General features: G+C 31.4%; 1 protein-coding gene across 5 annotated transcripts in view; it reads right to left on the bottom strand.

Moving 5' to 3' along the window:
* Positions 1-16,146, bottom strand: part of Hace1 (HECT domain and ankyrin repeat containing E3 ubiquitin protein ligase 1) — an 82,826-nt gene that overhangs the window by 33,896 nt on the left and 32,784 nt on the right. For all 5 annotated transcript variants that reach the window (XM_078019558.1, XM_078019556.1, XM_005330121.5 and 2 more), the window contains 7 exons: positions 12,028-12,124; positions 11,754-11,855; positions 10,596-10,702; positions 7,969-8,119; positions 1,173-1,498; positions 343-411; positions 8-95 (listed from right to left, as the gene is read on the bottom strand). In XM_078019558.1, coding sequence (XP_077875684.1) covers positions 8-95; positions 343-411; positions 1,173-1,498; positions 7,969-8,119; positions 10,596-10,702; positions 11,754-11,855; positions 12,028-12,124 — 940 coding nt within the window. The remainder of the gene's footprint in view (positions 1-7; positions 96-342; positions 412-1,172; positions 1,499-7,968; positions 8,120-10,595; positions 10,703-11,753; positions 11,856-12,027; positions 12,125-16,146) is intronic.

Here is a 16,146-nt window from a genome sequence, read left to right as displayed (position 1 = left end):
TTTCTACCTGTGCTTTTATGATATGCATGAATCTTGACATCAACTCAGGACATTCAAGGAGAAAGTGAAAGTGGTCAAAAATAATTTTAGGATTTCTAAAAGAAAAATATATTTTGTTAAATGAACAAGAAATACAAATACCATTAAATGAAATGCAAATTCAGATATATAGATAACTGAAATAAAAGAAAAACATATTAATCCTCTCCTACTGCATTTTGAATTGTTATTGAACACATTTTGAATAGAAACAGAAATAGCATTTTTTTCTATTTGGAAGAAACCAAACTTAAAGAGAAGAAAGAGTGCCAAGACAGTCCATGAAATCTCAGAAACCCTTACCTGTTAACAAAACATTTTAAAACTTCATCATGTTTGCAGACAAATTCAATAAAACGGGGTGAAGTCATTCTGTGGGGATTAGGCAAAAATCAGAACACATAGACAAACACTGGTGATAAGATACAGAAAATCTGATAAATATGTATTGAACTGGACAGGCTTGTAGACCATAAGAAAGAACTTGGGTTTGGATCTTCTTTATAAATTCAGAAAACTAAGGCATGCCTAGTCAATACGTAGAATGAAATAGTATGTATGTATGTATGTATAGATATATATATACACACACACATATATATGTATATATATAATATATATAAAACTTCTCAATAACAGATGACATAAACAAGTAACTTTTTTAAAAATCTTGAAAGTATGAGCATCTCTGCTCTAAGAATTTCAACCATATAATTAAGATATCCTATATAAAATGACATTCTCCATTCTACAAAGAAATTTTGTACAAGAATCAGATTAGTGGGGCTGGGGATGTGGCTCAAGCGGTAGCACGCTCGCCTAGCATGCGTGCGGGCCCGGGTTCGATCCTCAGCAGCACCACATACCAACAAAGATGTTGTGTCCGCCGAGAACTAAGAAAAAATAAATAAATGTTAAAATTCTCTCTCTCTTTCTCTGTCCCCCTCTCTCTCACTCTCTCTTTAAAAAAAAAAAAAAAAAAAAGAATCAGATTAGTGCAATGAGTACTCTAAAACAGGATTAGAACAGGATCTTTAAACATCAATAATTACTTCTTGTTATTGAAATTACAAAAACATCATATCTCTTCTTCACTTATGAGAGCAAAAAATAATAAGCTGAAACCTTCTTACCCTGGAGGCATCTGACAAGAACAGCACATGTAAAAAGCTTGAATGACAGCACTTAGCCGGTTGGCTGTCATAGAAATAACATCCTGACAATCTGCATTGGCTTCCTGTTTCCCTGCAAGAGCATCTGGTTTAGATTCCCCTGTGCCAGTGGATAGATTTTCATAGCTCCCAGGTTCAAATGGTGGAATGGAAGTGGCATCTTGATCTTGGCCTTTTTGTTTCAGTAAAATAGAAGTGATATCTGTTGAGTCCTTTTTGTTTTTCATCAATTCTGTGGCTATTAAAACTAGCCATTCATCTAATGAGTGCCAAAGCAATTCCAGAGGCTATGAAGAAAAGAAAAGTTTTTTAGACATCATTCTTAAACTGCATAATTAAAAAAAAAAAAAAACCCACACTGCCAGACATATAGTGTAAAAGAGAAAATTTACTCTAGATACTTCAGTTTTCCCATATTAAAATGACAATAATGCTTCAAGTAACAAAAATATATGTTTCATATAAATGATAATTTCTTCACTTATAGCAAAATTTAATTATTTGTGTATGTATTCCTGGTAATAAAAAGATAAAACTAAAATCTAACAATAAATTATAAGCAATCGTTCTTCTTTCAATTTCAAAAATTTAGTTTTAAGATTCTACTTTCATAACACCCCTAACATTTACTGTCAATAATTATCAATAATGTCAGTAATTTTCAATAAAACAAAAATAAGCCATTTCCAACTTAAAATAAAATTAGAATTCCCAAAGAACCTAATAAACAGTTTAAAATTCTCCTTTCTTACATGAATTCCTAGAATTTTGATAATTTGTCATAAGAAATGATTAAAATATGACATTTCTATGAATAAGTATATAATCATACAATATATCTTGTTTATACATACAGTCCATCTCAAATAATTAATAAAGAAGCACAATTACCAAACTTCTATCAAAATACTAATTAGCAAATTCCTTTTTGTGTGGTTTGGGGAACCAAATGCAAGACTTCACACATATTAAGCATAAACTCATTCAGCTTTGCCCTCACAGCTCCTTACAAACTCTTAATTCCAAGATTAATGGGGCTGGGGCTAGGGCTGGGGCTGGGGCTCAGCAGTAGAGCACTTGCCTAGCATGTGCGAGGTACTGGATTCGATCCTCAGCACCACATAAAAATAAATAAATAAAATAAAGATTGTGTCCAACTACAACTAATATATATATACATATATATATATATAAAAGATTAACATTTAAAAATAATAATAATAAGAGGGAAGAGGGGAATCAAACTGCTTTTTTACTCCTACAATATCTAAAATATTTAAAATATTTCTGAGAATAGTGAAATGTCTTCTGTGAATTAAGAGCAAATAACATTTTATATTTAAATCACTTTATCAAAAATGCTACAATAGGACCAAATACTAAAAAAAAAAATGAAATACAAACATGATCTATAATAATTAGTAGTTTTAAAACAAATACAAATGTCCAACTACTTTTTATTAAAAGAGCTGCTAGAATATTTTTAATCCCAAATAAGGATTAACAGTTTGAGAGTAGAGGGGTTATCATTCATCTTACACAGTATTTTAAATATTTTAACTAAACAAATAATCTTACTTTTAGAAAATACTATGGAAAAAGATCACGCAAGCATATTTGTTTCTGAAATCTTAGAGAATGTCTTAATAACCTGTTATGCCAGAAAATTCTTCTCAATTATTATCTAACAATACCTTTACAATATTTTCATTGTTTGTTTAATAATCCAGAACTTTATGAAGTAACCAGAATATTGTACTTATTATTTGCAAGTAATTAAATCATCACTAGCTCTTCATTCATACGGTGAACCAAAAAGCAAAAACAAAACAAATAAACTGAACTACCACTACTACAATCAACAAAACTTAGTACACTAACTAATTAAGCAGGAAAGCAGTTTCCTTTTTAAAGAGAAATTAATATTACCCTGGATGAGACTGAAATAAGGACCCCACTCATCCACAAAGAGGGCTTTTCTAAATTTAGGCCACAGCTGAAAGATTTGAGGCCTCTGCTGTTTAAGGAAGGGCAGTTGCTATAAACAGTGACATGACACTTTTACTGAAAATGGCTTAGAATTATAATCACCATCCAAGTTTGAGCCTACAGTTACTCCTCATGAGCAAAACAGTAAACCTGCTATAGAGGCTGAATAAGAACTTTTTATGTCACAAACTATTTAGTTTTATATTGGAAAATGAACTCCAAAATAGAAAGAACAGGTGGTCACGTAAATTACTTCAAACCAAAGAAAAAAGAAATAATTGGCCTCTAAATGAAAAGTGATAAAACCTGGAAAACAGACACAGTGGATAGAGATGAGGCCTAAGGCAAGAATGATACAGGCTGATCATGTAGATAAACACTGGGCCTAAACTCTTACAATCCTATTTTCAAATACTGGCAATGTGCAAAAAAATTTAAAGGCAAACTTTGAATAATACAAAATAATAACAATACAATGGATCTGTATGAAAAGATAGATACAAAAATCCTAAAAGTTAAGAGTTTTCAACAAGGAATAGGAAGAAAAAAAATAAAGAATATAAGCCACTAGGGGTCTTTCTTTACTTTTCTTTTTGCTACCACCTTTCCTTTTTTCACAACACATACACTAAACCTAAATTCAAACCATGAGGTAACTTTACATAAGAAATTGTCTCTTTGAAGATCTATTTAAAAAAGCACTCCTCAATCACAAACAAGAATACCGTAAAAAATAACTTTAATTTATAATTGTGGCCACAGCCACAGACAAAAAAAGATTAAAATAAAGTTTAAATTTTAAAATAAAATATTGCAGTCTGATTTTCTAGCTAATTGGTACAGAGTGGTTGGCTAACATCCATCTCCAGCATTACAAAAATATAAATAAAAATAAACTATTGCATACCATATCTGTGATGCTTTCAAAATTCATAAATAATAAATATATTAGATAGGATACAAAACACCATACATATAAATTGTTACTGAAAAATAAGTCAATTACTAAAGAAAATAGTAGCAGGTTCCTCGGCACTTTGAAAATATTGCTTCATTTCATGTTATTAAATGATTGCCACATTCACCTCTATAGTAACAATAAGACAATCATAGATGAGTTACAAACATTTTAAATTACATTTCTACACTATAATACAGAATTCCAAATTTATTGAACAAATTTTTTAAATTTTATGATGTACTGAAGTAAAGTAGAAATGTGACAGGAAATTGATACTAACAGTTCATTAATAGGGGGTACTGCCTTGAAATTCTTTGTTAGACTATTTCAATTCAATAATGTTAAAGGTCACAACCCAAAAGATATTAAAGTTTAATTTTTCAATCTTTCTTGGCTTCCAAATTTTCCAAATACAATTCTATGAAACCATTAACAGTCACAGCTTACTATTTCACACTCAAAAAAGGGCATATCAGATTCAAAATAACCTAAACTGTCTTCCTCATGCTTGCTTACTCACTACAATAATAAAAACAACTTTCTCCTTCAAATACTCCAAAGTTCCAAAGGCTCTAGATGAAAATCTCTTAACACTGAAAGAATGGTTAGTATTAAGATTAACTTAAAGGACTTCTAATATAAATCAGAAAACTAATAACAGGATGTTAAACAATTTCACCTACTAAAAACACATGGCCTATAAACCTACTCATTCTTAATGGAAAACCCATTAGTTAATCCTAACAATAAAGTAACATGTTAGAATACCTAGTTTCTGAAATAGAAAGTAGAGATCAATTGCTACCTTACACAAAATGTAAGTTAAAATAGTATTCCCAGTCTAATGTTGTGCAACTCAACAACAATAAAGATTTTTAATTTGTATTACCCCACAAAGCAGGAGACCTTATAGGCATGATGGCAATGTACAATGTCTACTTTCAGCCAGACTGGTGGGAAGGCAGATCATTTTGCTATCTCCCCAAAATTCCATGTTTTATTCATAAAATTGAATGGAAAGAGACTAATAAATTTCTTAAAAGTCAACACTTGTTAATTGTTTTTTAATTACCTGAGTTTTAAATAAAAACATTTTACCAAAATGCAAATTAAAAATTTAAAGAGAAAATAAGTGGTCAAAGAGGCAAGAGTACTTATTCATGATGCAGAAAACACCTTTAAAAATAAAATGAAGGGCTGGGGATATAGTTCAGTTGGTAGAGTGCTTGCCTCACATGCACAAAGCCCTGGGTTCAATCCCCAGCACCACAAAAAAAAAAAAAAAATGAAGATACTAACAAAATAAACTGGAAGAAAAAAACTTTATAGACAGATAGCTGGATACATATAGAGATATACATATATATGTATGTATGTGTGTATGTATGTATGTATATCTCACAGATACATGACAAAACACAAAGTTTGAATTCCATAAAAAGGAAAAAGAATGATATCTTCCTTTACCCTAAGTGTACTGACTGCCTAAATAGAAAATTGACATTTAAATCGAGCATGAAATACCTGTAGAGACTACTTAACATACACTTAATTTCTGATATCAATTAGCAAGTGACAGATTCAAATTTTAAAAACAATGAAAATCAGACAATACTGAATATAATCTATACCGAACTTAGATAACAGTGACCATATCTATAACTGATTTGATTTTCTACTTATCATTTTAGATGAACAGAAAGGATGAGCTGAAATTAAAATCAAGGGTAGAAATCAGTCCTAATAGTGAGCTATGCCAGAATGCATGAAGAACAATTAAAAATGATATGAATGAGCAGCAAAACTCACTTTAAACAGCACTAAAAGAATAAATCAATAATTTAGACTGAGATTTTAAATGACAGCAAGTTGTCAATCCTAACTAGTGTTAGAGGAGGTAATATACGAAAAGTCAGTTTGAATTAAAAGATGATGCATAATTTTCTTCATCCAAAAGGTAGCACGATGGAGGAAGGCCTATAAATGTACATACATGTATACAACTGAAAACTTTATTTCCAACACTGATTTTCTCTTATACCTATTCTAATACTTAAAAATATATAAGTGTCAAAATGTTTGCAAAACATTTATTTTTAAGTATCTACCAGTTTTTCCATGTTACAAAAAAAGAATCATTTAACAGAGACTACTAATTTAGCTTCAAATTTTATAGATAGCAGAGTTATTAATTTAGTTTTCAAGGAAGTAGCACATAAAAACATTGCTTTTTGGATGTAATGGGGCTCAATGGCAGAGCACTTGCCTAGCACTGTGTGGCACTGGGTTCGATGTCTAGCACCACATAAAAATAAACAAATAAAGACGTGCTGTCCATCTACAACTACAAAAATAAAAATAAAAAAACAAAAAAATATAAGTTCATGAATGCGAAAAGAAAATTTTATACCATGAAAATCTCTGGAGAAAAATTACCTTTTAAAAAACAACATTAGTGGGCAGGGGGTGTGACTCAGAAACAGAGTACTTGCCCAGCATGCACAAGGCCCTGGGTTTAATAAACACCACCACAAAAAATATATGTAATAATAATAATAACCATTAAAATATATTAACTTAAATGTAATCCCACAATGCTGAGTGCAGTGGTACATGCCTGCAATTCCAATTACCTGGGAGGCTGTGGCAGAAGGATCACAAGTTCAAGGCTTGCCTGGGCAACTTAGCAAGAACCTGTCTCAAAATAAAAAATAAAAAAGGCTGGGGATATAGCTAAGTGGTAGAGCACCCCTCCAGTATCACCAAAAAATAAAATATATACAGTACCACAAACAAGCATTAATAGCAATAAAGTAGTATCTATCTACCTGTGTGTGTGTGTGTGTGTGTGTGTGTGTATTATTTTTTAATTTTTTTTTTTTACTTCATAAAATTACAATTTAACATACTGCCTTTTGGTTTTATATGGAATCATTCTTCCAAGGATCAATCTTCCACTCATTTGTACCTGTATTAAAAACATTGCAGAAGCAATACAAAATATTTTAAGAAAATTTCTCAGTGATTCTTTCCTGAGGTAATCCCTGGAATTAACTGTTAGTACACCTAGTAAATAAAAGCAACCTTACTTATTTTTTCTAAGGGGGGTACGACAGATTGAACCTAGAGGCACTTTACCACTAAGCTATATCCCTAGTCCATTTTTTTTTACTTTTTGAGACAGGGTCTCACTAAGTTGTTTAGGGCCTCACTAAGTTGCTGAGGTTGGTCTCAAACTTGATATTCTCCTTCCTCAGCTTCCCGAGTTGCTAGGATTATAGGTGTGTACCACCACACCCAGCAAGTAACTTTACTTCTAAAAGCACATACAGAGACACACATACAACATACATACACACAATAATAAAATTTAATAAAACTAGATATTTTCTTTCTAATAAGAATTTTTTAAATGGTAGTTGTCTATTACATTAGAAACATTCAATAAAATTAAATTTAAACATTAAATATCCTTATGCTTACAATAAAACACTAATTAAATAAAAATTTTATATCTAAGAAAATATAGAAAGCTCACTAGTTAAACTTTATATTGATTAGAGAGAACTGAAAGAAAAAAGGTGTGCCTAATTTAAAAAATGGTAGAGGTGGGCTGGAGATGTGGCTTAGTAGAGAACTTGCTTAGCAGGTGCAAGGCCCAAGACCACAAATAAAAACAAAAAACAAGTGGTACAGATATGAACCAAAATTACACCCTGTTTGTGAGGTGTCTAATTAATGAAGGCATGCTTTGTCAAATTCATCTTTTATATATGTCTGCCTAACAACAACATATTCTTGTCTGACCTTGAACACCTGGCTTCTTGGAGTTTTGTTCCCATTGTAACCCATATCGATTCCATTACTGGGGGAGGAAGGGCCAATTCGAAAGACATGACAAAATATCCTCACAATCCTTAAAAGGCTCTTCATTTGAGCATCATAATTGCTAGATAGGCTGAAAAAATTAAAACATGAATAGATTAGATGGAGCAAACAAACTATACCTTTAACAGTTTCATTTCACTGACCTTTGGTTTCATAATAAAACTGGGGTAAAATTCTCTTCTTATCATGATAGGAAACAAAATGGTTTAACAGCAAAGTATTGAATATACATTATTTTAATAGCTTATTAATAGAATGATAATTTTAAAGTACCCAGAATATAACCAAAATCAAGGTGTAAATGTGGGGGGGGGGGATACTCCTCTAGAACAATTGGTATCTTGATACCCCAACTTCAAGGTAATCTTCAATTCTCCCTTCCAAAAGTACATTTTTAAGTTGAGCTATTTAGAACTCTGAAAACATTTCACAAAGAACCAACTCTAAAAGTATTATGTTGTAAAAGTATACAGCTGCACAAAAGCAGACCAACCCATTGCTCAAATGTTTAAACTAAGAAGCTGAAACTCTATCTAGTCTATCCATAACTTCATAGCCCTCCCTGTCCAACAAGAGTAACCAATTATTGGCATATAGAATATTCACAAATTGAATAATCTTAAAGTTACCAAATAATTGCATTAGGGTTGTTCTCTATGTAATGGGTTGTACTATGACTCCACATAAACGTAGGAAATAAACCCCAATGTGGAAAAGAAAAAAAAAAAATTCAACTAACATTAAATCATACAAAATATAAATTTTCTTAAACACATCTAAAAGCCCTTCAGAACCCCAAAGTACCTTGGGATTAGTCAGAATCACAAATACCAATCATTCCTCTTCCACAGAGAAGCTGAAGAACTTCAGTTAAATTCATAATTTAATTCAATTTAATAATATATCTATAAATAATTTTGGGGGTCTAAGGAATATTTTATTTTAAAATCTCTAATATCAATTATTTTGTATTATAACTGTTGCACAAACAGAGTAAGGAGTTTCATGAATTTTCAGGCAGAATGGCATAATTGTGTTTGTAATGAATCTAATTATCAAAAGTCCTCTGTATATTTTACCCAATTCATGGTAACATTTCTAGTTAACATTTAAAAAAAATAATAAGGATTAATAATATGGGAATAGAAAATGTCTATTCATTAAAGTATTTACTACCACTTTCTAATAAAATGGAACGAAATCCAAACTAAACGGCAAATTGAATATAAGGAGACATCTTGTCTGTTTTATTCACAACCACCTAATAGAATGTCTGGTGTCGGGCAGCAGGCATTCAAAAATACACATTAGATGCATGGATGAACAGTAAAGGAAACTCCAAAAGGTTAGTTGCTAAGGCCACACAGTTAGTAAATGGTGTGTCTTTAGTTAGTTGCTAAGGCCACACTGTTAGTAATGGTGTGGATTTAAACTTGAGTCTGGCAAGCTCCAAGGACCATGCTTTTAATTAGCATATCTGAATCTTAGAAAGGCTTCATCAACAACGTGTAATACTGGGAATGACTAAAATAAGAGAATCACATTATGGGAACCTGGAATTCAATAATTCTTATAAGATTCTAAAAGTAGTTGCAAAGAGAATAATTTTTTAAACTAGCAAATTGTATATTGAGTAGAACCACTGAAGAAACTTTGAACAGTTTAAAGAATGCAAGAAAGTGATCTTGGCACCAAGAAAAAATAAAGAGTCTTAGAGTACAGAAAATGACTCTCATTGAAGTATATGAAAAGTTGAGGGGAAAATGAAACAAAGGACTAAATTCATGAATTTGACAATGTAGATGAATTATAGAACCTGCATGTTGTTGGGAGGAAAAAAGTTCAGTAGCAACTAAAAAGGTAGGAGACAATCATGACCTATCAATATAGAGATGACTAGTGAAAAAATAATAATAATAATACAAAGGAGAAAAGCATCTAAATTAAAAGAGGGTCAAATTTATAAATTAACATGTAATAACAGAGAATTATATAGCTCAAGGGCATTTCTTAATAGCTACTTACTCCTAATTAGGGTGACTAACCACAAAAGAGTGTTGCTGTGGGAAAATGCCATATATATAAAATGAAGTAATATAAAGGCATTAACTTCGTGGACTTAGTGATGAGCCACTAAAACCACAAAAACTTCTGGAAAGAATAAAGAAACGAAATGCGACAGGGTAGGGAGAAAACTTCATGCTGAATCTCAAAAGTATTTTGAAAAGTTGAAGAAAAGCCTCACTTTTATAAATTAGTGAGCAAGATTCCTGAACTACTTTTTGGATTCTTCTTCATGTGTATTTACTTACATAACTAGTCTAAGTAATACTTTCAAAAACTTCCAAACACATATGCCAAAACTCATTCAAGTATGCTCCAGTTTCTTTAAGATCAAAGTTTCTTTAGGTGATTATCTTGGTCCTTTTAAATAAAATAATGATACATCAGCAAATTTTCATAATATCTTATCACTGCAAAAAGGCACCTCACAGAATAACTATTCAGGCAGAAACTGCTACCTATTGAAATGCTGAAACACTTACCTAAGCAGCTTGTGACCATTTGTTGTAGCAACTTCAGCAAGGCTTGTTAGAATCTTTAGGTACTGGCTTTCACTTTGCTGAGACAAATGCTCCAGAACTTGCCGTAGCTAAATATTTATAAGTAAAAAATTGAGATTAAATAAACTGTTAAATTTTGTCAAAAAATTAAGTACTTATTAATTTATTAAACACCTTAAAGCCAATCGGCTAAAATAGAAACCTTTATACTTTGCTTTGTATAAATTTAAAAGTTAATATGATAGATGATAACATAAAATTTTGTTGAAAATTACACAGTAAACAACAATTTTAAAAAAGAGAGAATAAAAATCACCTAGTGTATCTATGGAAATTTAACTCCAGACTTCTCAAATTTCAGAAAATTTTAAATTCTATAATTTTTCTAAGATTATAGCTACTATAAATAATAGCACTCAGGGATGGGGATGTAGCCAAGCAGCAGAAAGATTTGGAGTTAATCTCCAGCATAGCAAAAAGAAAACCAAAAATAAAAAAACAGTGCTTGGTAAACTAGTGATTACAAACCATAACATGACATTCCTTCTCAGATTCTTTTCCTCTATTCACAGGGAATAGTTACCTTAAGGGAAGATCAAAGATCCACAGAACAGAAGAGTTAGAAGGCCAAATATTAGCCCAAAGTTTGTTAATTATTACATATGTTTCTTGGTATTTCTGGGGACTAACACCTGAATTCCCAAGGATATCAAAATCTGCAGATACTTAAGTTCTTTATATAAAATGGCATAGTATTTGCATATAACCTATGAACCTTTTTCCACATATTTTAAATCATTTCTAGATCACTTTTCATACCAAATGCAATAAAAATGCTATGCAAATAGTTCTTGTACTACATGGGTTAAGAAACAACAAGAAAAAAATTGTAATGTTCAGTACGTATGCAATTTTTAAAAATGTTTTTGACCCCTGATTGGTTGAATCCATGCATGGAGAACCCATGGATATGAAGGAATAAATGGAATTCATACTTATCCTATAGTGCAGATAAGCATATTCAAATTATTAAAATATTTGTATTAATAAATAAAATTACTAAGCACATTTGGAAAGTTTCACATATATAAGCCTGAATAAAGCTTGTTCATTTCCAAGTTACTAGCACAATTATATTACCATGTTTTCTCGGAGGTCTTCATTCTGTGTCATTTGAATAATAGTCTGAAAAAGCCTAGGATGATACTGAATTAATACTTCACAAGTCTCTCCATATCCACCCTAAAAACAAGACTTAAAATTACTCAACTTCAAAAATAAAGTTTTTCTTAACAGTCATTTATACTTCACAGTATAAAAATATTTGCACTCATCCACTCATTTATAAAAAAAATGATTTTATTATTCTCAGTTTCTATCTTAAATGGGCTCAAAATATATATTGAAAACATACCTGTACACATAAATCCAGAGGAGTTACTCCATTTTTATCTGGCAAATATTTGGCTCCTCGGAATAGAAGAATCTGTGCTGTATCTCTCTGACCATGACTATATAGAAATAGAACCAAATTAAAAATAAAATATTTTTTATTTTTAATAAATTTATTTAACTAGCCAATTTATTATATTTTACCAATTTGATATATTTGCTTTACATATACAAACAGACATAAACATCTTGGAAGATCAAGTTTTTATCTTTGAAAATCATTTGTAAGTCTAAAAATAAAATATTTTAATAGCCTCTTCAACAAATGGTGCTGGGAAAACTGGAAATCCATATGTAACAAAATAAAATTAAACCTCCCTCTCTCTCACCATACACAAAACTCAACTCAAAGTAGATCAAGGACCTAGGAATTAAACCAGAGACCTTGAGCCTAATAGAAGAAAAAGTAGGCCCAAATCTCCATTATATTGATTAGGCTCAAACTTCCTTAATAAGACTCCTATAGTGCAACAATTAAAACCAAGAATCAATAAATGGGATGGATTCAAACTAAAAAGCTTTTTCTCAGCAAAAGAAACAATCAGTGAAGTCAATAGAGCACTTACAGATTGGAAGCCAATCTTTACCAATAGCATATCAGATAGAACACTAATATAAAGCACTCAAAACCCTTAACATCAAAAAATAAATAAATAAATAACCCAATCAATAAATGGGCCAAGAAACTGAACAGACACTTCTCACAAGAGGATATACAATCAATCAACAAATACATGAAAAAATGTTCAATACCTCTAGCAAATAGAGAAATGCAAATCAAAACTACTCTAAGATTTCATCTCAAGCCAGTCAGAATGGCAGCTATCAAGAATACAAACAACACTCTCCTTGTTTATTTTCCCATTCCCCTCACAACCTCTTATATGTAATTTTGTATAGCAATGAGGGTCTCCCTTCATTTCCATGCAATTTATGAATTACAGTAGATGGGGTAGAGAGAGAAGATGGGAGGGGAGGGGAGGGGGGATAGTAGGGGATAGGAAAGGTAGCAGAATACAACAATTACTAATTGGGCATTATGTAAAATTGTGGATGTGTAACCGACTTGATTCTGCAATCTGCATTTGGGGTAAAATTGGGAGTTCATAACCCACTTCAATCTAATGTATGAAATATGATATGTCAAGAGCTTTGTAATGTTGTGAACAACCAATAAAAAAATAAAAAATTAAAAAAAAAAGAATACAAACAACAGTAAGTGTTAGTGAGGAAGTGGGGGAAAAGGCACACTCATATATTGCTAGTGGGACTGCAAAATGGTGCAGCCAATATGGAAAGCAATATGGAGATTCTTTGGAAAACTTGGAATGGAACCACCATTTGACCCAGCTATCCCACTCCTCGGTCTATACCCATAGGACTTAAACAATAGTATACTACAGGGACACAGCCACATCAATGTTTATAGCAGCACAATTCACAATAGCTAAATTGTGGAACCAACCTAGATGCCCTTCAGTAGAAGAATGTATAGGGAAACTTTGATATATATACACAATGGAATGTTATTCAGCATTAAAAGAGAATAAAATCATGGCAATTGCAGGTAAATGGATGGAGTTAGAGAATATAATGCTAAGTGAAGTTAGCCAATCCCAAAAAACTAAAGGCCAAATGTTTTCTTTGATATGAGGATGCTGACTCATAATGGGGGGCGGGGGCATGGAAGGAATGGAGGAACATTAGATAGGACAAAGGGGAGGGAGGGGAAAAGTGAGGGCATGGGGATAGAAAAGATAGTGGAATGAGTTAAGACATCATTACCCTAAGTACATGTATGAAGACACAAAAAGTGTGAAAATACTTTGTGTACAACAATGACTTGAAAAATTGTGCTCTATATGTGTAATAAGAAATGAAATGTATTCTGCCGTCAAATGTAACAAATTAGAAAAAATAATTTAATAAAAAAAGAAAAGTAAAAAATCTGGATTCCATAACAAAAATAAAATCTTTTAAAGTCTTTCTCTATGAATTATGGATGGTTAATATGAATCCTACAATAACTCATAACATTTTGAGATATGTAACTATTTATCAAACTCTGGTCAATTTTTTTCCTTCCATTCACTTTCTAATCCCTTTCTCAAGTCTATCCTGACCTCCTTTCTACCACAAACACCCAAATTTTTAGACTAAGGCCCTGGGTTCAATCCTCAGCACCACATACAAATAAATAAATAAAATAAAGATATTGTATCCAACTATGATTACAAAAAAATCAATATTAAAAAAAACACATTTCATAGCACTTTCTTTGTTAAAAAAAAAAAAAAAGAAAAAGAAAAGAGCATCAAAATAAGAACTTAAGGGAAGAACACAAGTGAGAATTACAAGGAAAAAATATCTATCTAGCTTTCAACCTTTATCAACCCACTCAGTTTGGTTATTCAATCTAGTCTAGAATAAACAACTTTCCTATCCACATGCCTTTCTCTGATAGCTCTCCTTGTACTACTACTCTTTCAGTTAGAACCATTATACTCTGGAGGTAGCAATCAGTAGACCCTAGATCTTATTATTCAATGAGTTCTTCTGATTCAAAATAAAGTCATCAAAAATAAATAAATTTACAATTCAGAGACATTAAAATATAAGGCTGATTTTAACAAATGCTTAAAGAAGTTCCACAATTTAAAAAGACCATCTAATACAAAAACTTTACTTTGAAAGTGAGAAAAGCAACTAAACTTAGCAAAATGGATTTTTTTTTAACATTGATTCAGATAATTTTCACTTCCTTGAAGAGGAAATAGAAGTTATCTCTCAAACACTTTCATTCTTCTAACTTCAGACTTTGTGAATTTGAGAACTTGGATAGAATATATAATTGTACAAATAGAAGCAATATTTTTTGGAATAGCCTGAAACAAAATGACCGTATTTTCTAAGGGGATGTTCCAAATCTAACAGTTTATAATTCTGAGTCTAATGTCTATTTTACCTGGCTATTTACAGAGTTTGATAACTAAAAGGAGTTGCCTGGCAGGAACTATGAATCCATGCTCTGAATTTTCCCCTTTTATAACTATTACAAAGCTCTAAAACTCTATACATGTCTCACTAATTTACTGTATCTATACATCTCAACAAAATCTTACTTTTCCTAACAAAATGAAAGTTATCTGAAGATACAGAAAATACTTGAAAATCTAAATATCACAAGTACAATTAAAAGTCTGCCTGTAAATGTTTTCTGGTTTTACTTCTCAACACGGACTTGTATAACTATCTTTGTTCGAAGCTATCCGATGTTTGCTCGTTTAGAACCTAGGCATGTACAAGGCCCTTGGTGAATTCTAAGTACCAAAAAAACAAAAAAACCCTTAATGATAGAGGGGAATATAGTAGTAACAGAATGTACTTCTAAAAACATCTTTTTACCACATTCCAACATTCAGACTATGGGAATATCTCAGTTCTGTATTACCGTACTTATATTTACTATTATAATGTCACTGTTTCATACAAAATATTTTTCAAGCATGAAATTACAGTGACTCAATTCATTCTAAAACATCTTCCAAAATGAAATTAAACCTCTATCTCTCACCATAAACAAAACTCAACTCAGAATGGATCAAGGACCAAGAAATTAGACCAGAGACCCTGCACCAACTAGAAGAAAAAGTAGACCCAAATCTTCATCATGTCGGATTAATCCCTGACTTCCTTTACAAGACTCTTAAAGCACAAGAAATAAAATCAAGAATCAATAAGTGGGATGGATTCAAACTAAAAAGCTTCTTCTCAGCAAAGGAAACAATAATTGAGGTAAAGAGAGAGCCTACATTATGGGAGAAAATTTTTACCACACGCACATCAGATACAGTACTAATCTCTAGGATACATAAAGAACTCAAAAGACTTAATACCAAAAAATAAACAACCCAATCAATAAAAGGGCTAAGGAACTGAACAGATACTTCTCAGAAGAAAATATACAAGCGATTAACAAATATATGAAAAAGTGTTAACACCTCTAGTAATTACAGAAATGCAAATGAAAACCAAGATTTCATCTCACCCCAATCAGAATAGCAGTTATCAAGAATACAAG

Source organism: Ictidomys tridecemlineatus, chromosome 8, assembly GCF_052094955.1.
Source record: "Ictidomys tridecemlineatus isolate mIctTri1 chromosome 8, mIctTri1.hap1, whole genome shotgun sequence".
Taxonomy (NCBI): domain Eukaryota; kingdom Metazoa; phylum Chordata; class Mammalia; order Rodentia; family Sciuridae; genus Ictidomys; species Ictidomys tridecemlineatus.
This window is presented reverse-complemented; position numbering and strand designations above follow the sequence as displayed.